A 25,286-nucleotide genomic window follows, 5' to 3' on the forward strand; every position below is an offset into this window, starting at 1 on the left:
GACTCCTACCTGTGAATTATGACTTCTCTTTGATTTGATATATCTCAGGTCCAATTCAAGTTAGGCCCCTGAGCTCTTCCTCACTGTATATTTTCATAGTGGTTCCTCAGAGTGCTGTGGAAAAACTGGTCTCCTGGCTCCTCGTACTCCAAATGGTGGGAGTATGGAAAACTGGGAAATTTAAGTGTCCCTAAAACTAAACTGGAAAGCCTTCTCTTATTTTCTCCTTCTAGTGACTGGTCTCTAGACAGGAGTATATGAGACATGGTGATGCCTTCGCTTTCATACAGACCACTGAGCCACACTTTTTGGGCAGCACATAGCCTAGCTATCTGCTGTTCTCCTCCAGGCATTGAGATGAAACTGAGTTGTAGAGCATTTGAGCTATAGTACATCTAGTGGGCCACAGAATAGTTGCCAGTCCCTTCTGCTTCTTGCTTTCCCTGTCCTCATCAGCTGGTCTATTCAGAATTGCATGAGCCTAGGTGATAGAACAGGAGGAAATAGAACAAGGAACCAGAGTCCATGGCTCTGGAACTCCGTCTCTAAGTGAGGATTATCATCATGTGGAAGAACAGCCACCCCTCAGCAGATTTGTTTTGGCTTGTTTTTTATAGAAAGTGTATACTTAAATGTAGTAAATAACTTTCTATTTTTCTGTGTGTCAGTTTCCTCATCTGTAGAAGGAATAATATCTTCTACATAAACTTGTTAAGAAAATTACATAAAAATAACTTATTAATTGCCTGGCATTGCCTTTCCCTCTTTAGTTGTCTCCCCTGTTATATATGGACCTTGGCTCATATGGGAACTTAAAACATGAAGGGTTAAAGAAAAAGAAAACTATAAATGCCCTAGCAAAGCTTCACAAGAAAATTCACTGCAGCAGAGCTTCAGAGCTTCACAAGAAAATTTGCTACAGAATGGAATTCAGCTTAAAAAAAAAGTCCTCTGATTTACATTTCCTTCAAAGTTATCTAGTTTCTGAAATAACAAAAGGACTGTGTCATTATGTGAGATTAAAGCCATAAAAGTTAGAGTGAAATTCTAGCGTATCTGGAGCTAATGTTTGTTTAATGTGGATTAAATAAATTAATGCAGAAATTTGTTATTTTTTAGGCATCTTCAAAAAATGATATTTCCAGAGTTTGCAGAAAAGAATATGAGGTATGCATTTTATTTAACAAATTTGGATAGACTAATTAGATGTTATCAGAATTGATAAAATCACTCAAATTTTAAAAATGAATTCATCGTTAAATAAATTGCCTTTTACTTTACAGAAAATATGGCGTTGAGAAAAATGTCATTTACCTTTTTTAGAAATGTTATAATTTTAATTAACTTGTTGAAATTAAACGTTAATTTGAAAGAAATGCCTAAATCATATATACAGAGGATTTAACCTTTAATGTTTTCATAATAAAGCAACTGGTTGTAAACTAGTTTTTCTTAGGCTCCATATCCTTTTTTGCCCCTTTTCCTATACCTTGATCCATCCAGGTATCCACTTTTATCAACTACCTCTAATTGGAAGAAACAAAGTCATATTGCTAGTGTGAGTAGCTTCAGACTTTCCTAGCATCTTACATTTGGGGGGGGAAAGGTACATACCAAATTACAAAGGCTATTAAATCTGAAGGACTCTTGTCTCCCAATGGTGGTGTTTCAAGCACTGTGGTATCTAGATTGGGTGTGGCGGGGGACACAGGTTGAGGAGGGGCAGAGGTAGAGGAGGTATTTCACACCAGGCAAATATGTACAAAAGATTGTCCCTAATGTGATAAAGCTCCTCACTGGGACTACTTTGTTCAGTTCCTAGAACTTCATTGTTAAGTATGACAATATTATTATTTTTTATAGTGTAAGACCGTGTAATAAAGCATACTTAAGCACATATGCCTCATTCATCATTTGTATGTATAAACATTGAGATTCCTATTGCTTTTAATAGTCTGTATTCTCTTGGAGAAGAAAGATAGAACAACTCTCTTAACTGCTTCTAGATTATAGTTCTGGTATTTTTTTCTTTTCTCAAAGCCTGTAATTATATCTCTCGATTAATATTTTGGAATTGGAAAAATCTTATTTATCCTTTGTTCCTTTGTACTATTGCTAAGTTATATCTGTTTCTCTGAAGACAAATTTCCAAATTAACTGCAACTCTTCTCTGTTCTTATTGAAAAGAGCCTTTCTACAAAGAAGTAAAAGATCTTTCTTTTTTTTCTTATCTCTCTACCTTTGAAATAACTAGTTTTAGTTTCTCTTGAACAAAGTGGCTAACTGTGATAATTCCTTCTTTTCTCCCACATGATGTCTGACACTGTCCATCTCCTGTAGCCTGTCCTCCATTATTTTAGTGTGCTTCCTTCTCTTGTCTGGATTTCTGCATTGCCCTAGGAAGTCTGCCAGTATGTGTTGATGAAGGACGGGACAGGAAAGGTAAGAGAGATAAACACTGTCCTATGAGAGAAATACTAAGAGTAGTTTACCTTTTCCAGGCTATCCTCCCCTATTTGGCCTAGAATTAAGCAACTATCTTCCAAAAATATACATGCCAAGAAGGTTCTTTCGCATATATATAAACGTAAAATATATATATGTAATACATATATGTAAAGTATACATGTGTTTTATATATATATGTGTGTTTTATATATATATAAAACTGTACAAATTATTCAAGATAATTCAAGATTCAATTTGATTTTTTATGTTATTTAGAAATAAAAAGAGAGACAAGAGCACTTTAGTTTCTGCATTATAAGCCCCAAATAACAGTCACTCTCACTGAATTGTTAGTCTAGATATAATGGCTATTTGTTATAAAGTGAATTGGGTAACATTGGTGTAGTGCAACCTATTTTAACTGGATTAGTTGCTTATCAACATTAGAATAATTTATAAAACTAGGCTTTTGGTACCTTTTCCTTAACACTGGAGTGGTCCCTGGAAGTGAACTTCCAGATGTGTAAGCTATTCCTTTAGGCTTACAACTTTAGGGGTTAACATTTACCCTGAAGGATGGTGTTGTGCAGTTTGACTAGAGATTCAGAGAATGAGTGGTTATATTTGAAGGAGCTAATGTTTATCTTTAGTGATAAGCTGCAGCAGAATCCCCTTTGAGGGGATTTCCTGAGAAATTTACTTACATGAATAAAGTTTAAAATTTTTATGCCATTTAAGATTGTTTTGTTCCAACCAAGCTAAGATAAACTAGTGAAATGTAAAGCATTTTTATGTCTGGTTTTATAGTATCTGGTTTCTTTTTAGGCAAATCAACAAATATTTATTGAATAGTGAGAGGCAGTTTTATTATATTAGAAAGAAAACAAACTTTCGGGAATTCCCTGGTGGTCCAGTGGTTAGGACTCCATGCTTCCACTGCAGGGGGCACGGGTTCGTTTCCTGGTCGGGGAGCTAAGATCCCTCATAGCTGCACAGCGTGGCCAAAAATATATAAATAAAATAAAATTATCTTAAAAAAAGAAAGAAAACAAACTTTGAAGTCAGACCTAGGTTAGAATTATGGTTAAGCTACATATAGCTCAACTTCAAATACTAAAGAATTATACCTGAGTCAAGATAGTTAAAATATGTACTGAACGTGCAAGAACTCAAGGAAATTGGAAAGCAGACTGAGCATGTTGGGAGTTAACAGGGAAAACTTTGCAAAAGAGAGGCCTGAAAGGATTGGTATAATTTGGGTCAGAAGACTGGATCAACAGCATGTTAGCAAAAATGCATATGACTGAGGTGGGGGGTGAAAAAGAAGATAGGCCTATTTTGGGCTGAGAATCTGCTTGGATAGGCAAAGTGGGACCAGATCCTGGAAAAATGATATTTTGGGGCTTAGCCCATTATTTAGTAGAGGGAGATGATAAAGATTCTGTGATAGGAGACCAACATAACAAATAAAAGTCCAATATTTTAGAAAGTTTCAAGTGTTAGGTATGTGCAGGCTAAGTTTTAGATCCCCCAAGTTCCTCTAACTTAGCTAAAAACAAATAAGGCCCACAATTTGCATGATAGCAATAAAATCGAGTATTTGGGAATAAATCAGAGATTTGAAGGTAGAGTCCATCATTCAGGATTTGTTATAAAGGATTGAATATAGGAGATGATGTTCAGGGAAATATAAAAAACAATTAGTGAATTGGGAGATAGGACTAAAGAAGTTATATGGAAAAGCAGCGCAGGATAGGCTGAAAGAGAGTTTAAGGAACATGGAGAATAGAGGAAGTATTCTAATTGGAATACTCAAAGAAGAAGAAAGAATATGGGACAGAGGCAGTGTTTAAAGAAGCCCAAGAAATCTCCAGCAGGATTTTTTTTTAAATCCATACGTTACAGACAGACCTCATAGCCACAGGTCTTAAAAGCAGTCAGGAAAAAAGACATTGTCTTCAAAGGAGGTCAACAGCTGATTTTTCAGTAGCAATAGAGGAAGCCAGGAACAGTGGAATGATACCTAAACTGTTCTGAGAGAAAATAACTATCATATCCAGCAAAAATAATTTTCAAGAAAGAAGGCAAAATTAAGGTATTTCCATACGACAAAAACAGAGAATTGCCAGTACTGGACCCTTGCTAGAAATCCTTCTTTAAAGGAAGTTCTAAAATATCTATAATTATTTGAGATGCAAAGGAAAATGAGAACAATAAAAATACAAAGTGACTAAGTTAAAACACACACAGGTTGTATAAAACAGTAGTAATTTATTATTGAGTTTAAAAAAAAAGAGAGAAAATACACAGTAAAGATAGCATATACATTGGGAAGGGATTTTAAAGAAATTGAAGTATATTGTTAGATCTTTTTAAGTGTAAAAACCCATATCTCAGAGGTAGTTAGGAATACCAGACTAAAGATGAGGAGAGATCATGCCCAAAGTCAACCATGAAGTAACCCTTGAACGTTGAGAGTGAAAGAAAGCTTTATGAAAGAAAAAATATAGAAAAAATAGAAAGCTGATTTTGAAAATCGTTTTTAGGGAATGGAAAGAGAAGGAGCCATGTACTGATCTGACATTCAATGAGAATATTAGATTGAGATATTCCAAGAAAAAGAGAAATTCTTATTAGTGAAAGTGTTCAAAGCAAAGATTTACTGGATAAATACATTGTGGAGGGGATTTCTGCAATGGACAAGAGATTTGGCTATTCTCCCATCTTTGCAGTTCTCTTATTCTGACTCATACCTATGAAAGAGTACTTCCTTCAGAAATTGAGAATACTTCTTTCAGAATCACACACATTTGGTTAGAGCTATCAAAATCAACCAGTGGCTTGATAACTCCATCACAGATGTGTTCACGTGTCATGGGCATGCTTGGTTCTAGGTTAGCCATGCGTTTTCACAGGCTTGGTCTTGGCCCATCTAGACGTATTTATCAGGCCACATGCACTCATGGATGTATGACACTAGACCAGGGATAATATTTAAAATATTAAACAACTGGAATGACCGGCACCAACAATCAGAACAAATGCTGGATATAAACTAGAGCCATACTAGTTTAGCCATACTAGGGCAAATTGGCTGATTAGAACTAAAGTAAAAACTTAATCATGTTTTCCATGAGGTGTGAGACATCTAGTGTGTAATACTTTTTGCATAGTCTTTGTCTATAGCTGGCTGAAAACATTTTCTTCTAGCCACCAAGACGGTGGTTAAAAACAAAAATTGGTTGTTGATAGTGATTTTCTTGAATGTCAGAATAAACATCAAGATGATATGAGGCTGGTGTATTTTCAGAGACCTGGCAGTGTCTGTAACATGATGAGACAAATTTTAGTTTCAGGTTCATAAACCCATTTCATACCTTTATGTCACACCTTACCTGCCGTTCTCTAACATAATGGCCATAAATATATATACCTTTCCATTTGCTGCACGAGCCACTGAAATACAGTGTTGCAAATTTGTCCTCAGACTTTTGTGCTTTTACTTTTTTATTCCTTCTTTCACAGATCCTTCTCTACGCTTTTCTTTATATTGTTTTCAGAAATGTGATTTTCAATTCTCTCCTTTCTTCCTAGCTTTCTTCAGTCCAGTTATTTGATGTTATTTCATTAGGGAAGTTGAGAAACTGAAGGAAAGTCAGTAGGAGATATTTTTGTTAGGCTTTGCTTTTTTTTTTTTTTTTTAAGCTTAATCCATTTAAGTTTTAAACTACACTGTTGCTAAAGAAAACTAAAATAATGTTCTGTCTTGGGGCTCTGGTTCTCTGAGAATGCTGAGATAAAATTAAGACTCTGAGGATATTAAAAAGGCTCTAAGAACCACAAAAACAAAGATGGTCAGCCTTGTGAGTGCCAGGCTCAGTTGTGTCAGCACTATCCTATCAACACACAGCTAAATGCATAAGAGAAGAGTGCAGGTATGTGTTAAATTTTATTTTTTGAATATTCACATGTTCAAAATTCAAAACAGTATACAATAAAAAGTCTCTTTCCTACCTCTTATACCACAGCCACCCAGTTCCTAAGGTCACCAGAGATATTTTATGCACATAAAAGTAAATATGTATATATAGTCCTCTTCTACCCTTCTGTACACAAATGGTAGCTTACCACACACTTTGTGGTACCCGTGGATGCCAGTGTTTGGTGCATATTTATGTATGTCTGTATGGGCTGTCCAGTGTATCCTCAGGAAATGTCGCAATAAAATGTTCTGTTTTAAAGATTTCTATGTTTTAATTTTATTTTGTTCCTTTTCTCTCAAATTAACCTTGATTCTAGATTTACTACCAGAAGCATAAAGGAAAAGGGATGAAAAAATAGCCCTAAAAATTTAGACCTAGGAGGGCAGGGATGTAGGACCAGCAGGATTCTCTGGACAGCTAGAGGCCTTCTGTGCCTAGGTATGATTGGATCTGTGCCGCAGTAGTTCCAGGAATAGAGTAGACCTTCTTACATGGCAGATGACAGCCTAGGCTTTGGACAGTTGGCTTGGGGATTTTAGCAAAAAGAATCATGTGGTACTTTGCCTCAGCAGAGCCTTCAGCACCTAAATGTAAAGCTTCTTTTAGTACCAAGGAAACTCCAAGAATTGTCAGAATACGGTAAGTAGAAGACTGTGAATGGGAGGCTTTGTAAATGGTAAAATGCTATACAGGTATGCTGTATCAGACTAGATTTGAGCCGTTACCTGCAGCTGATGAGCTCCAAAAAGAGCGAAACCTATTAGGTCCTGCAGTACTGGCTTGAGATAGTATAAAACCTTGATTACGTTCCATTTGTATGTTGTTTTGTTCTGTCATATTTTGTACTGGGGAAGGGAACAGCTCCCATTTAGTCTCCTTGAGCTAGTGTATTTCCTCTGCAGTCCATTCTTCTTATAAGTCACCTGAATGAGATCATCCCAAAAGGGAAATCTGATCAAGTCTGATTAGATTGTGACCTGGTCTGATCCAAATGGCCAGGTTTTTCTCCCTAGGCAATCTCATCTACTCCCATAGCTTTAATTGCCCCAATATGATGACAACTCCAGAATCTTTTTTGCTAACCTCTTTTTCTCCTGAATCACTGCTGGATATGTGTTCTTTTGATGTTCAACTGACATTTCACATCAGCCAAACTGACTGTTAACCTTCCCTACCTCTTCTTCCCTCCACCCTACTGCTACACAACACCACACATACACACATCCCCAAACAAAAACTTATCATTTTTCTTGCATTTCTTGCTTGGTTGTTTAAGTACAGTCCTCCCAGACACATAAAGTAAAAGCCTAAGAGGTGTTGTCTACTCTTTCTTCTTTCTCACCACCTCCCACAAAACAAAACAAAAAATAAAAAAACTGGCTATTAAGCTCGAAAGATTTGCCTCTGAAATATGTCTTAAATTGGTCTCCTTTCCAGATCCTCAGTTACTGCCTACCTCAGGCCTTTATACCACTTTGGGGGACAACTACAATAGCTGCCCAACTAGCTTTCCTGTCTCTGATTTCTCCTCTTATTTACTATCTCCACTTCTCCTAGGGTGACCTCTTTAAAGACCAAATATGGTCATATCACTCCCTTCCTTGAAACTCTTCAGTGGCTCACCTGTAAGATAGAGTTCATGTTCCTCAGCCTGGTATACTTAAGCTTTTCTCGACCTAGCCCCTGACTCTTCCCTCCTTGATGCTTCAGCAGCTTACTGCTTATAACTTCCCAGATTACCATGTGTTGTATTTGTTAGTTGTAGTTGTACCACCTGTTGCCCTCCTGGAATTCCTGTTCCCTGAATCCATCCTATCATCCCCATCCATTAGTAGGCTGGAGCCAGCTCCTACCAGCTAGGGAGAACTGGTTGTTAAATATCAGGAATTGGGCAAGCCAGCTTTTAACTTGAAAAGCAGCTGTGATGGGGGTATTTATACCACACATACCAGCAAATATTACAAATCAGAACTCCCCTTCACCCCCACCCCACCCCAGCATGCCATAACCCCTACTGAAATTCTGGCTTAGGTGGTTCCTCTTTAAAACCTTTCCTGCTCAGCCCTCTACCGTCACACACACAAAATTAGTTGCTATTTATAAACACTTGACATGCTTTATTATAGCATTGGTCACCATATAGTGTAAGTCTTTGTTTTCAAGTCACTTTTTAATGCTAAAGTCTTGAGTTCCTAGGACAGAGTCCATTGTCTCAATTGTCTTTGCATGCATGTCATTCATTCATTCCTTCAACATTCATTGAGTTGATACACTTAATATGTATCAGGCACTGTTCTCAGAGTACAAAGATGGAAGGATTTAGCCACTGTCTGTAAGAAGTTCATAGCCTAGTCCATGGGAAGAGAGAAATTCAAATAGTCCATTACAATACAGTGAGATAAGTACGTTGCTAGAAGTCTGTGCAAGACACGTTGAAGCCTGAAGGAAAAAACCCTTCCCAGGGTAATGGGGAAGTCTTCACAGAGCAGGTAAGACTTAAAAGATGAACAAAAATTTGTTGCCTGTAAATAGGTGCTACAGTTAGTATTTTTATAGATAGAATTTTTTAATAGAAAGTTTTCCCACTCTGGACAGTACACAAGGTTCTTTGTTTCAGAGTAAATAGCAGTTTTATGCGAAAACCCTGTGTAAATGTCTATGAATCAGGCATTCTTTGAATGAGCAGAGAAAGCACTGAATACTGTATCTGTAATCACAATGTTGTGTAGCAAACCATCCCAAAACTCCATAGCCTAGAATTATTTAATAATAATTTATTATTTCTCATGCATTTAGCAGGCCTAGCTGCTTTTGGCTGGGCTCACTTGTGCATCTGCAGTCAGCTGGCAAGTCAGCCAGGGTCTGGCTGGTTTGGGATGCCCTTGGCTAAGTCAGCTCAGCTCTCCTCTATGTGTCTCTCCCAGCCTTCTAGCAGGCTAGCTCAGGCAGGTTCCCATGGTGGTGGCAGGGGCCCAAGAAAAGAAGTGGAAACATGCAAGTATATGTGCAGGTCTCTACTTACCTCATGCTTGCTACTGTCCACTTAACTAAAGCAAATCACATGACTAAGTCCAGAGTTAGTGTGAGAGAAATAGATACAGGGAAATGTAAAAAATTGGGGCCATTGCTGCAGTCCATTTGCCACAAACACATACTCTGTGTAAACTGTGTTCTAGACCTTATGTTACTCTGCAGGTATTACTTGCCAGTGAATTTGCTTCCAGCTGGTTGGATGCTCTGGGTGATAATGAGCAAACTTCTCTGAGCAGTCTGGACCTATTAATCTTATCTCAGTTTTGGGTTTCATTTTTATCCCACTATTGAAATGACATTTATTATTTGGGAGGCTGAAGAGTCATTTGTTTAGTGATATCCATGTCCTATTAAACTCCTTTACATATTCTAGTCACTTAGATTTTTTTTTACTAAAAAGCCATGGTGTCCACAACAAGGAGAAAATACCTTGTGGAGGTTTAAAAAACATGTTTTTAAAGGTCAGTTATTGGGGAATTCCCTGGTGGTCCAGTGGTTAGGACTCGGTGCTTTCACTGCCATGACCTGGGTTCAATCCCTGGTCGGGGAACTAAGATCCTGCAAGCTGCACGGCGTGGCCAAAAAAAGAAAAAAAAAAAGGTCAAGGCCTCACGGGCCCAGCCGCTCCGCGGCACGTGGGATCTTCCCAGACCGGGGCATGGACCCATGTACCCTGCATCGGCAGGCAGACTCCCAACCACTGCGCCACCAGGGAAGCCCCAACTTAGCATTTAATAAGCTAGATTCTTCATGCAAAACTTCAAACCGGGAGAACTCTCAGTCCATCTGTGAAAAGCAAACAGATTTTATTTATTGAGACCTTAGGAACAAAGCAGCCCCTTTTAACTAGTAGCCTTGGGAATAGGAAACATTAATAACAGTTCATAGAATGTACTCTTTTGGCTCTTTGTCCAGAAGTGACTAAAATATCCAAGATTCAAACCTGGTTTTGTTTGTTTTTAATAAGATTCATGTGAAATGTTTGTTTCATTTTCATCATCCTCATCATTGGTGAGAAAGGGAAGCTGGAGGGACCAGTAGTAGTAGAAGGGCAGTGGACAGAGAAAGTATTGAGACAAGTGGACAAATGGAGAAATGCCAGAAGGGGTCACTGAAGTAGAAAAGTGAGTGGCCAGGTCAGAAAATAAATCTGCAGAGCCAAGTTCTGAGCAAGAGTTTAGAGCCGCAGAGTCTGCCTCGCAGATGGACCCCAATGGCTCTTCCCCCCAGAAGGAAGGTCAGTGTGGCATAAAGGATCACATAGGGTTCCCTTGACTTTGATTTCACTCTGTATCTTAGTTTTTCTGCTAGGTGTGCCCACAGGTGGGAGAGCTTATTGCAGTTCTCAAAAACCATTTTAGGTAGGGCAGGGAACTGGCTAATGAAAGCAGCTGCCTGAGGAAAGATTTCATGATCAAAATTTTTTAAGGGAAATAATAATACTTCAAGAAAATGATTTTTTTCACAATTTAAGATGTTGATTTAAAAAATAGACTTAAAATAGGTTACTCTATGGACATAAATTCAACCTTGCATTGGCTGCATTCAGAATAATAATCCAAAGTCTGCTTACAGGATAGTGTCATGGGAGAGCACTGGCAGAGCAATCTGGGTTCTAGCCCCGCCTTTGCCCTTTGCTTACTGTGTACATCTCTATCCAGCTGTATAGTGAAGGCTTTGGGACTTGAAGGTCTCTTGCTGTCAACGCTTACATACTGACATGTTCTTTGGGTCTCTGAGGTTTTTGTAGATCCTAACCTCAGTTACACTGTAATTTTGATTTATAGAGTAAGATGAGTGGGGTGAGGGAGCTGCTATATGGAGTCACATTGAGTATTAATATTGGTGGCAGAAGATCAAAAGAGGCTTGGGGGCTTCCCTGGTGGCGCAGTGGTTGAGAGTCCACCTGCAGATGCAGGGGACACGGGTTCGTGCCCCGGTCCAGGAAGATCCCACATGCCGCGGAGCGGCTGGGCCCGTGAGCCATGGCCGCTGAGCCTGCGCGTCCGGAGCCTGTGCTCCGCAACAGGAAAATAAAAAAGAGGCTTGGTATAAACCCAACTGAGTATAAACCTTCAGTTACTGCCCACTTTTGCCACTAGATGGCGATCAGACATTTGAAAGACTTAAGAATTGACTAGCTAAGACCCTGATGGACCATCTTAAGAAATGAAGAAACTGTCAGCCAGGGCTGTAACTCATGTGTGTCTTAAGCCCTGTCAAACTAGTCAGCAGTAGTTTTAGCAGTGAAAAGGTAGGGTTACCTATAGTTTATACCTTAGGTAGAGTTACCTAAGGTTAAGAATCTTTTATCAAAGAGGGGGATATGATAAAATCATGATGCGTGAAAAGTAAGCAACAGAGAATTGATGAATTCATCAAACACCAGTATACTTGAGTGAAGGACCATTCTTTTTTAAATTTAATTTCATTTTTTACTGAAGTATAGTTGAATTACAATGTTGTGTTACTGCTGTACAGCAAAGTGACTCAGTTATACATATATATACATTCTTTTCCATTATGGTTTATCACAGGATATTGAATATAGTTCCGTGTGCTATACAATAGAACCTTGTTGTTTATCAATTCTGTATATACCAGTTTGCATGGTATATATACTATGCAACCCCAAACTCCCAATCCAACGCTCTCCCACCCACCTCCCCCTTGGCAACCGCCAGTCTATTCCCTATAAGGACCATACTTTGAAACCTTAAAACTGGTAAAGATAAAGAAAGAGATGTAAAAATGGTATTAACACTAGAGGTGCTGTCACGTGGAAATATAAAAGTTTTTAGTTCAACAAGTTAGAGTAACGCTATGCATGCAAGGTCTATCAGTGAACATTAAGGGAAACGAGAAATGCTTAGGGAACATCTCTGAGCTCTGGATGTGACATCAAGAGAGACAGCTGAGCCCTTCTATATCAGCGGTTAGCAAACTTTTTCTGTGAAGGGTCAGAAAGCAAATATTTTAGGCTTACCAGCCAGTTTAGGCTTACTGTCCACTCAACTCTCCTATTATAGTGTGAGGTAACCATATACAATATGTAAATGAATGGGTGTGACTGTGTTCCAATAAAACTTTACTTACAAAAACAGGCAGCGGGCAAGATTTGGCCTGGGTGCCATAGTTTGCCAACCCATTTGTGGGTGAAAGCTAGGGTCCATAAGTAGTTCTCCTTTCTAGGCCTCAGACTCTGGCTTCTGTCAAATGAGTTGGATTAGCTGATCTCTGACATTTTTCAGATTTTGTGTCCTTTATACCTCTCTCTGAAGCTAAGTGATCCACAAGGCTGACCCAGAGTGATATTTCTTTTATTTTTAAGATCAAATTAAAAAAAAATCAAGCTTGAACAAATTTGTAAGTTTCTAGAGCAGAATTTCTCAACCTTGACACTATTGACATTTGGGGCCGGATAATCCTTTGTTGTAGGGGAGCTGTCTTATGCATTGTAGGATGTTTAACAGCATCTCTAGACTCCTCTACCTACTAGATGTCAGTTCAGTAGAACACCCCAACCCCCCCGTGTTATGACAACCAAGAATGTCTCCAGACATTGCCATATGCCCCCTGGGAAGCAAGATTACCTCCACTTGAAAACCACAGCTCTAGAGACTTTAAGAGTAACTGGAAGAATAACAAAAATGGAAATCAGGCCATGTAACCCAGGACGGCCACCAAGATAATAAACATACTTCTTTAGGAACAAGGCCAAAAAAGCCAAAACCAAGAGGAACCAAGAGGAACAAGAGGAACAACCAGCATATTAGAAAGAGAATGGCAGGGAATTCCCTGGCGGTCCAGTGGTTAAGACTCCGTGCTTTCACTGCTGAGGGCCCTGGTTCCACCAGGAAACTAGAATCCCACAAGCCTCTCAGCTCAGCCAAAAAAAGCAGAGCAAACAAAAAAAAGAAAAGAGAAGGGCAATGAGAATTTTATTTACCCAGTTAAGAGGGGCTGGAAAGTTGGTAGCAGATGACTTTTTTTTTTTTTTTGGCTGCACCAGGTCTTAGTTGCCACGTGTGGGATCTTCAGTTGCTTGCAGCATGAGGGCCCTTTTAGTTGCGTCATGCGGGATCTAGTTCCCTGACCAGTGATCGAACCCGGACCCCCTGCATTGGGAGCTTGGAGTCTTAACCATTGGACCACCAAGGAAGTCATGGTAGCAGATGACTTTTTAATATTGATTTAGATCATTTTATTGAAAGTGTTCCTGAAACCATTGAACCAAAATAGAGGGCTACCTATAATGGGTAGCTGAAAAGTCAAACTAAAACAAAGAAACATGGATGAAGAGAAATATAAAAAAGACCACTATTAAAGAATACCAAGAATATTTACTTTTCACTATTTTATATTATTTGATGAGATCTCTAACAGAAAGAATTCATACTGGGTGAATTCATTAGCCCTTATCTATGGGTCCTGGGTATTTTGTTTTGCTTTGGATAAATCAAGTGTGGTTTATTCCTACAGTAGAATATTATTTAGTAGAGAAAATGCAGTACAGCTTTACACAACTACATAGATGGATCCTTGAAGCTAGGTTTTAAGTGTCAGTAAAGCTGATCCTTTAATAAGTCTAGATCACGTAGCCAGCTTGGAAGTTAGTTGCAAATAAAAGCCAAAATCATCTCTATTCATTAATAAGGGTGTACTTGTTTTCCATCTACCTTTTATTTATGCCCATATTCTTTTAAGAATTTATTCTCTTCCAAGTGTGATATTAATCATAGTCTACAAGCCCTGATTATTCCAAATAGCATTGTACAAGGAAGTTTTTGTTTGTCTTGTTTTGTTTATTTTCCTTACAATGACTTTAACAGTGTGATATTTTCCGAACAGTGATCTAAGAGATCTAAAAACATTAATTCTAGTCTCAGATTCAACTTTTGACTTGCTCTGTGACCTGGGGCAGTCTCTCCCCTGCTAAGGAAATGGTTTCTTTATCTGTAATATGGTAGAGAGATTCCCCAACTCTGGCCCCAGGATGTCTGCATAAGAATCATCTTTGAGGCCTTGTTTTAAATTTAGATTTCTGTGCTTCATTCCCAAATTCCAATTCTGTAGTCTAGGGTAAGGCCTAGGAAGCCCAGGTGTTCTAGTGCATGGCCAGGTTTGAGAAGAATTAGAGGTGATCTCCAAGGTCCTTTCAACTCTAAAATGCAGTGGTTATATGAAATATGTATTTCCCTAAATAACCTTTATTATTTTCTGAAAGCTTTTTTATGTTCTACAAGAAACAATTGAGATTACTATATTGTACTTTCCCCACATACACACATTGGTACAGCTTTATATAAACTTGGTTTGCTATAATGTGGTCAGCTTATGGCTTGGGTGATAATCTTGATCCCCAAAATGTATTAGAAGATGGTTTCTCTTTTCACCAGAATGCTATATCATAGTTTCTTTGTTTTTAATCTTGGATTTAGAGAAGGATTAAATAGTTTGATATCCTGATTTCCATATAACTATAAAAGTGGAATAAAATTAGAAATTCTATGTGGTTGTTAATTTCTGTTTTTTTTTTTCCTTTAATTTACAGAATGCTCTTTTCAGTTGCATTAGCAGAAATGAAAGTAAGTATATTGTTGATGGTTATGCAAGCAATCCAAAGAGAAAAACATGGTTTACAGAACATGATTTAGCTGTTATAAATATTGCCAAAACACTGACATTATAACTTAGGCTGTTACTAAACCGTCTGAAGGAATGTGCACAGCAGGATTCTGATAGGCTCTTTCCTCTGGAGTGTTTGGGCCATTCATGAATTCTAACAATTCCCATGTCCTAATTACAGATTTATAAAGCAGATATCAGTGCTGGGTGTTTTAGAGGAAGATCATGCCCCACTTGGATAAACAGAAGTTGAACACTCCCACGTGATATAAACAGAAGTTGAACACTCCCACGTAATATAACGTAATATAATTGCAGCACTAGCTGAGGGCTGCCTCTCAGTTCATTCAGCAGATATTCACTGACTACTTGCTCTGTGCAGGGCAGATGCACACCTGTGGGGGACACAACCTGTACACAAAGAACTCTGGGACATGGTGGGTATGGGATAGAGTTACTGATAAGGTGCCACGGGAGTTCAGAGGAAGGAGGGATCACATCTTGCAGGGGTGCTTAGAGGTGACTTCATGGAGTTGGTAGCTGAACTGGGCCTTGAAGGATGGACATGATGTGAGCAGTAGAGGTTGGAGGAAGGGAATTCCAGCTGAAGGGAACAGCGAGAGCAGTTGGAGATGGGGAAACACGTGTGAGGAGTAAAGAGTTGTTAGGTGAGCTTGGCAGTGGGGTGTATTAAAGTATAAGAAACATTAGCTGTCTGTACTTTATCTTCTACTCTTTCTAACTGGGGTTTAGTTCAAGATTTTCCAGATAGCGTTTAGCACATAATCCTTTATCCTCCCACCCTGTGAGGAAGCCAGCCGAATTGGGGCATCAGAAGACAGGCATCTTTGTCCTATTCTCACTTGTCTCCTCTGTCCTCAGCATCCCTCACCCCTGCCCCCAGTTTTAGCTTCATTGAGGTTGACAATGATAAATGTAGCCATTAATGATTGTTCTTTGTGATTAAAATGAACAATTCAGCAATGAACAATGTAAGTTTGTTAGTAATTTCAAATCAGAAACTTAGCTGGCACAATAGGTATGAAACAGTTTCCTTGTCCAGGAAAGAGGCTTGTCTTGCTATCAGTGTAGTCCTACTTTAGTTCATTTGTATATGATTTTATCATTATCATTATTTCTGGAAGTCACCTGAGTTCCCTGCTCATTCCTTGGTCTGTGGAATCCACCAGAAACCTGATTCTGGTTCCTCTATAACCATCCCTAGTTATTATCAGAGGTTTCCTACCTGCCATTTTCTTAACCTTTTCCAGCCATACCTCTACCCTTTTGGCTCCCTTTCGGCTCCCTTCAGCCTCCTACAGACCCCTTAGCCTCTCCTATGAGGACCTCTTGTTCTTCATTATAAATCCCACATCTGCACCCCCAGCCACTCATCCTGCTCTTCCCAGATACCTTAAATAGTCCACCTTGATTTTTAAAAATACATACGTCCAGAATCGTTTATTCCAAATGTGGGTTTTACTTTTCAGTGTTGAAGCAAGTCATATCAGTTTTGAGGTGAGCACTTTCAATTTAGGCATAGTCTTGGAGATTTTCAAACAGTATAGAACTTTAGGGATTTTGTTTCAAGATGTACAGTTATATAATTTGCAAATTTATGAAGTGGTCCTGATACCTCTTGGTTTTTACTGGTCCTATTTTATAAATGTGAGGTATTTGGGGTTTTGTTTTATTTTGATATGTTTGATTTGTTTTGCTTTGGTTTGCTTTGTTTATGAATCTCCACAGATCCAACGTGGAAGGAAGCTGTTCCAGTGGTTCTCAACATGGGTGCTATTAGCATTTTGGGAGACAGTTTCGATTATATGAGACTTTCCTGTACGTTGCACAGCCCTGACCCCCATGTGCTAAATGCCAGCAGTCATCCTTAAGTCATCATGAAAACCAGAAACACTTCCACATGCATCCAAATTCTCCCAGGGGCTGGTACTGCTCCTGCTGAGAACCACTGCACTATAGACTATAAGTTGACAAATAATGACTTTCTCAGACCAGTGAGCACCTGAATGTCCCCATGGCCATGCTTATAGTAGTGCTGACTTTAACTACGTGTCTTCTATGGCATGGTTTTATTTCTGAAATTCAAAAAGACACATATTGTTCCATCATTATTATGGTGATTTAATGTTAGCAAATAGCTGATTTCATTTCAATGTAATCTTTTTTTTTCCCCCTAGTGGGCTCAGTTTGTTGCAGTTATGCAGGCCATCACACAAACTGCCGAGAATACTGTCAAGCCATTTTTCGAACAGACTCTTCTCCTGGTCCTTCTCAGATCAAAGCAGTGGAAAATTATTGTGCCTCTATTAGTCCACAATTAATACACTGTGTAAACAATTATACCCAATCTTATCCAATGAGGAACCCAACAGATAGTAAGTAAAAGCCACATATTCCTCTCATTTCAATCTTTGGTAAAATAATTTGTAAAAAAAAAGAAGTAAATTCTTGAAGATATCTACAGTCTGGGTCGTTTGGGAAATACCAGGCTTCCTTTGGTCTTTAGATTTGGCAGACTGGACATTATCATCACAGCTAAAAGATGCCAAGAAAGACAGGGCTGTCAAGGGTATGAAGAAACAGGCACTCTCTATTCTGAAGTGGGAAAATTCACTGGTATGGATACTTTAAGAGGGAAAATTGGGTTATGCCCATGAGACTTTCAAATAATCATACCTTTTAATCTAGCAATTCTATTTCTCAGAAATTATCCTTCACAAAAACTCACAAATTTTCAAAAATACATCTATACATATAAAGGATGTTTACTACAACATTGCTGGTATAGAGAAAAATTTAAAATGACCTAAACATCCACCAATAGGATATTGATTAAAGTTGATTAAATGAATTATATATCTGTATAATAACTACATTATACAATCAACATACTGGAAGATGTATTATGTAAATCAATGAAGTTAGAACACTCCCTCACACAATACACAAAAATAAACTCAAAATGGCTTAAAGACTTAATTATATGACATGATACCATAAAACTCGTAGAAGAGAACATAGGAGAAACATTCTCTGACATAAATTTTAGCAATATTTTCTTAGATCAGTCTCCCAAGGCAAAAGAAATAGAAGCAAAACAAACAAATGAGACCTACTCAAGCTTATAAACTTTTGCACAGCAAAGGAAACCATAAACAAAATGAAAAGACAACCTGTGGACTGGGAGAAAATATTTATAAACAACACGACCAACAAGGGCTTAATTTCCAAAATATACAAACAGCTTATACAACTCAATATCAAAAAAGTAAACAACCCAATCAAAAAATGGACAGAAGACCTAAATAGACATTTCTCCAAAGAAGACATACAGATGACCAGCAGGCACATGAAAAGATGGTCAATATTGCTAATTGTTAGAGAAATGCAAATCAAAACTACAATGAGTGAGAGGGCAGACAGCAGAAGCAAGAAGAACTACAATCCTGCAGCCTATGGAACAAAAGCCACATTCACAGTAATATAGGCAAGATGAAAAGGCAGAGGGCTATGTACCAGATGAAGGAACAAGATAAAACCCCAGAAAAACAACTAAATGAAGTGGAGATAGGCAACCTTCCAGAAAAAGAATTCAGAATAATGATAGTGAAGATGATCCAGGACCTCGGAAAAAGAATGGAGGCAAAGATCGAGAAGATGCAAGAAATGTTCAACAAAGATCTAGAAGAATTAAAGAACAAACAAACAGAGATGAACAACACAATAACTGAAATGAAAAATACACTAAAAGGAATCAATAGCAGAATAACTGAGGCAGAAGAACAGATAAGTGACTTGGAAGACAGAATGGTGGAATTCACTGCTGCAGAACAGAATAAAGAAAAAAGAATGAAAAGAAATGAAGACAGCCTAAGAGACCTCTGGGACAACATTAGACGCAACAACATTTGCATTATAGGGGTCCCAGAAGGAGAAGAGAGAGAGAAAGGACCCAAGAAAATATTTGAAGAGATTATAGTTGAAAACTTCCCTAACATGGGAAAGGAAGTAGCCACCCAAGTCCAGTAAGTGCAGAGAGTCTCATACAGGATAAACCCAAGGAGAAACACGCCGAGACACCTAGTAATCAAATTGGCAAAAATTAAAGACAAAGAAAAATTATTGAAAGCAGCAAGGGAAAAATGACAAATAACATACAAGGGAACTCCCATAAGGTTAACATCTGATTTCTCAGCAGAAACTCTATAAGCCAGAATGGAGTGGCATGATATACTTAAAGTGATGAAAGGGAAGAACCGACAACCAAGATTATTCTACCCAGCACAGATCTCATTCAGATTCGATGGAGAAATCAAGAGCTTAACAGACAAGCAAAAGGTAAGAGAATTCAGCACCACCAAACCAGCTCTACAACAAATGCAAAAGGAACTTCTCTAAGTGGGCAACACAAGAGAAGAAAACGACCAACAGAAACAAACTCATAACAGTTGAGAAAATGGTCATAGGAACATACATATCGATAATTACCTTAAACATGAATGGATAAAATGCTCCAACCAAAAGACACAGGCTTGCTGAATGGATACAAGAACAAGACCCATATATATGCTGTCTACAAGAGACCCACTTCAGACCTAGGGACACATATAGACTGAAAGTGAGGGGATGGAAAAAGATACTCCATGCAAATGGAAATCAAAAGAAAGCTGGAACAGCAATACTCAGATAAAATAGACTTTAAAATAAAGAATGTTACAAGAGACAATGTTACAAGGAAGGACACTACATAATGATCAAGGAATCAATCCAAGAAGAAGATATAACAATTATATATAATATTGTAAATATATATGGTGCACCATAGGAGCACCTCAATACATAAGGCAACTGCTAACAGCTGTAAAAGAGGAAATTGACAGTAACACAGTAATAGTGGGGGACTTTAACACCTCACCTACACCAATGGACAGACCATCCAAACAGAAAATTAATAAGGAAACACAAGCTTTAACTGACACAATAGACCGGATAGATTTAATTGATATTTATAGGACATTCCATCCGAAAACAGCAGATTACACTTTCTTCTCAAGTGTGCATGGAACATTCTCCTGAATAGATCATATCTTGGTTCACAAATCAAGCCTCAGTAAATTTAAGAAAATTGAAATAGTATCAAGCATCTTTTCTGACCACAATGCTATGAGATTAGAAATCAATTACAGGGAAAAAAACGTAAAAAACACAATCACGTGGAGGCTAAACAATACGTTACTAAATAACCAAGAGATCACTGAAGAAATCAAAAGAGGAAATCAAAAAATACCTAGAGGGCTTCCCTGGTGGCACAGTGGTTAAGAATCCGCTTGCCAATGCAGGGGGAACGGGTTCAAGCCCTAGTCTGGGAAGATCCCACATGTCATGGAACAACCAAGTCCGTGTGCCACAAGTACTGAGCCTGCGCTCTAGAGCCCGTGCTCTGCAACAAGAGAAGCCACCGCAATGAGAAGCCAGTGCACCACAGCAAAGAGTAGCCCCCGCTCACCTCAACTAGAGAAAAGCCCGGGTGCAGCAACAAAGACCCAGTGCAGCCAAAAATAAAATTAATTAATTTTAAAAAATCATTAAAAAAACCCCTAGAAACAAATGACAGTGAAAACACGACAATCCAAAACTTATGGGATGCAGCAAAAGCAGTTTTAAGAAGGAAGTTTATAGCAATACAAGCCTACCTCAATAAACAAGAAAAATCTCAAATAAACAATCTAACCTTACACCTAAAGGAACTAGAGAAAGAAGAACAAACAAAACCCAAAGTTAGTAGAAGGAAAGAAATCATAAATATCAGAGCAGAAATAAATGAAATAGAAACAAAGAAAACAATAGCAAAGATCAATAAAACTAAAAGCTGGTTCTTAGAGAAGATAAGCAAAATTGATAAACCATTAGCCAGACTCATCAAGAAAAAGAGGGAGAGGACTCAAATCAATACAATTAGAAATGAAAAAAAAGTTACAACAGACACCACAGAAATACAAAACATCCTAAGAGACTACTACAACCAACTCTATGCCAATAAAATGGACAACCTGGAAGAATTGGACAAATTCTTAGAAAAGGATAGCATTCCAAGACTGAACCAGGAAGAAATAGAAAATATGAACAGACAAATCACAAGTAATGAAATTGAAACTGTGATTAAAAATCTTCCAACAAACAAAAGTCCAGGACCAGATGGCTTCACAGGTGAATTCTATCAAACATTTAGAGAAGAGCTAACACCCATCCTTCTCAAACTCTTCCAAAAAATTGCAGAGAAAGGAACACTCCCAAACTCATTCTATGAGGCCACCATCACCCTGATACCAAAACCAGACTAAGATAATACAAAAAAAGAAAATTATAGACCAATATCACTGATGAATATAGATGCAAAAATCCTCAACAAAATACTAGCAAACAGAATCCAACAACACATTAAAGGGGTCATACACCATGATCAAGTGGGATTTATCCCAGGTGTGCAAGGATTCTTCAATATATGCACATCAATCAATGTGATAACCATATTAACAAACTGAAGAGTAAAAACCATATGATCATCTCAATATATGCAGAAAAAAGCTTTTGACAAAATTCAACACCCGTTTATGATAAAAACTCTCCAGCAAGTGGGCATAGAGGGAACCTACATCAACATAATAAAGGCCATATATGACAAACCCACAGCAAACATCATTCTCAGTGTTGAAAAACTGAAAACATTTCCTCTAACGTCAGGAAGAAGACAAGGATGTCCACTCTTGCCACTTTTATTAAACATAGTTTTGGAAGTACTAGCCACAGCAGTCAGAGAAGAAAAAGAAATAAAAGGAATACCAATTGGAAAAGAAGAAGTAAAGCTGTCACTGTTTGCAGATGACATGATAGTATACACAGAGAATCCTAAAGATGCCACCAGAAAACTACTAGAGCTAATCAATGAATTTGGTAAAGTTTCAGGATACAAAATTAATGCACATAACTAATAAGAACATGATATATATTTTAAAAAACTCAAAAATTCAGAAAAAAAAATTAATGCACAGAAATCTCTTGCATTCCTGTACACTAATGATGAAAAGTCTGAAAGAGAAATTAAGAAAACACCCCCATTTACCATTGCAACAAAAGGAATAAAATACCTAGGAATAAACCTACCTAGGGAGACAAAAGACCTGTATGCAGAAAACTGTAAGACACTGATGAAAGAAATTAAAGATGATACCAACAGATGGATAGATATACCATGTTCTTGGATTGGAAGAATCAGTATTGTGAAAATGACTATACTACCCAAAGCAATCTACAGATTCAATGCAATCCCTATCAAATTACCAATGGCATTTTTTACAGAACTAGAACAAAAAATCTTAAAATTTGTATGGAGACACAAAAGACCCCAAATAGCCAAAGCAGTACTGAGGGAAGAAAACGGATCTGGAGGAATGAGGCTCCCTGACTTCAGACTATACTACATAGCTACAGTAATCAAGACAATATGGTACTGGCACAAAAACAGAAATATAGATCAATGGAATAGGATAGAAAGCCCAGAGATAAACCCACGCACCTGTGGTCAACTAATCTATGACAAAGGAGGCAAGGATATACAATGGAGAAAAGACAGTCTCTTCAATAAGTGGTGCTGAGAAAACTGGACAGCTACATGTGAAAGAATGAAATTAGAACACTCCCTAACACCATACACAAAAATAAACTCAAAATGGATTAGAGACCTAAATGTAAGACTGGGCACTCTAAAACTCTTAGAGGAAAACATAGGAAGAACACTCTTTCACATAAATCACAGGAAGATCTTTTTTGATCCACCTCCTAGAGTAATGGAAATAAAAGCAAAAATAAACAAATGGGATCTAATGAAACTTAAAAGCTTTTGCACAAAGGAAACTACAAACAAGATGAAAAAACTCTCAGAATGGGAGAAAATATTGCAAACAAATCAACGGACAAAGGATTAATCTCCAAAATATATAAACAGCTCATGCAGCTCAATATTAAAAAAAAACTCAATCCAAAAATGGGCTAAAAACCTAAATAGACATTTCTCCAAAGAAGACATAAAGATGGCAAGGGAGCACATGAAAAGCTGCTCAGGGGCTTCCCTGGTGGCGCAGTGGTTGAGAGTCCGCCTGCCGATGCAGGGGACACGGGTTCATGCTCCAGTCTGGGAAGATTCCACATGCCGCGGAGCGGCTGGGCCCGTGAGCGATGGCTGCTGAGCCTGCGCCTCCGGAGCCTGTGCTCCGCAACGGGAGAGGCCACAACAGTGAGAGGCCTGCATACTGAAAAAAAAAAAGAAAAAAAAGCTGCTCAACATCACTAATTATTAGAGAAATGCAAATCAAAACTATAACGAGGGATCACCTCACACCAGTTAGAATGGGCATCATCAGAAAATCTACAAACAACAAATGCTGGAGAGGGTGTGGAGAAAAGGGAACCCTCTTGCACTGTTGGTGGGAATGTAAGTTGATACAGCCACTATGGAGAACAGTATGGAGGTTCCTTAAAAAACTAAAAATAGAATTACCATATGACCCAGCAATCCCACTACTGGTCATATACCCAGAGAAAACCTTAATTCAAAAAGACACATGCACCCCAATGTTCATTGCAGCACTATTTACAATAACAAGGTCATGGAAGCAACCTAAATGCCCATCGACAGACGAATGGATAAAGAAGATGTGGTACATATATACAATGGAATATTACTCAGCCGTAAAAAGGAAATTGGGTCATTTGTAGAGACGTGGAGGGATCTAGAGACTGTCATACTGAGTGAAGTAAGTCAGAAAGAGAAAAACAAATATCGTATATTAACACATGTATGTGGAACCTAGCAAAATGGTACAGAAGAACTGGTTTGCAGGGCAGAAATAGAGTCACAGATGTAGAGAACAAACGTATGGACACCAAGGGGGGAAAGTGGCGGGGGATGGGGGATAGTGTGATGAATTTGGAGATTGGGATTGACATACATACACTATTATGTATAAAATGGATAACTAGTAAGAACCTGCTGTATAAAGAAATAAAATTCAAAAATAAATTTTAAAAATAAATAAAAAAAGAAAACTACAATGAGAGAAGGAAAAGAATTACACCTCACACTAGTCAGAATGGCTGTCATCAAAAAGTCTACAAATAAATGCTGAAGAGGGTGTGGAGAAAAGGGAGCCCACTGACACTGTTGGTGGGAATGTAAATTGGTACAGCCACTATGGAGAACAGTATGGAGGTTCCTTAAAAAACTACAAATAAAGTTACCATATGATCCATCAATCCCACTCTTGGGTATATTTCTGGAAAAGATGAAAACTAATTTAAAAAGATACATGCACCCCAATGTTCATAGCAGCACTGTTTACAATAACCAAGGCATGGGGCTTCCCTGGTGGCCCAGTGGTTAAGAATCCGCCTGACAACGCAGGGGACACAGGTTCGAGCCCTTGTCCGGGAAGATCCCACGTGCTGCAGAGCAACTAAGCCCATGTGCCACAGCTACTGAGCCTGTGCTCTAGAGCCCATGAGCCACAACTGCTGAAGCCCTCGTGGCACAACTACTGAAGCCCCCACACCTAGAGCCCGTGCTCAACAACAAGAGAAGCCACCACATTGAGAAGTCCGTGTACCGCAACGAAGAGTAGCCCCTGCTCGCCGCAACTAGAGAAAGCCCATGCGCAGCAACGAAGACCAAATGCAGCCAAAAATAATTAAATAAGATTTATTTAAAAAAAAAATAGCCAAGGAATGGAAACAACCCAAGTGTTCATCAACAGATGAATGGATAAAGAAGACATGACATACACACACACACACATACTCACACACACACACAATGGAATATATTACTCAGCCATAAAAAAGAATGAAATAATACCATTTGCAGTAACATGGATGGAGTGGAGATTATCATACTAAGTGAAGTAAGTCAGACAAAGACAAATACTAAATGATATCACTTATATGTGGAATCTGAAAAATAATACAAATGAACTTTTTACAAAACAGACTCACAGACATAGAAAACAAACTTATGGTTACCAAGGGGGAATAGACTCACAGACATAGAAAACAAACTTATGGTTACCAAGGGGGAATAGACTCACAGACATAGAAAACAAACTTATGGTTACCAAGGGGGAA

At 38.3% G+C, this 25,286-nt stretch overlaps 1 protein-coding gene across 3 annotated transcripts in view; it reads left to right on the forward strand.

Annotated features, from left to right (window-relative positions):
• RECK (reversion inducing cysteine rich protein with kazal motifs) overlaps positions 1-25,286 on the forward strand; it is a 73,493-nt gene that overhangs the window by 15,217 nt on the left and 32,990 nt on the right. For all 3 annotated transcript variants that reach the window (XM_029203899.1, XM_029203901.1, XM_029203900.1), the window contains exons 6-8: positions 1,120-1,167; positions 15,019-15,052; positions 17,291-17,488. In XM_029203899.1, the coding sequence (XP_029059732.1) occupies positions 1,120-1,167; positions 15,019-15,052; positions 17,291-17,488 (280 nt within the window). The remainder of the gene's footprint in view (positions 1-1,119; positions 1,168-15,018; positions 15,053-17,290; positions 17,489-25,286) is intronic.

This window comes from Monodon monoceros, unplaced genomic scaffold (genome assembly GCF_005190385.1).
Source record: "Monodon monoceros isolate NGI ecotype Baffin Bay Population unplaced genomic scaffold, NGI_Narwhal_1 Super_Scaffold_5, whole genome shotgun sequence".
NCBI classification, from domain to species: Eukaryota; Metazoa; Chordata; class Mammalia; order Artiodactyla; family Monodontidae; genus Monodon; species Monodon monoceros.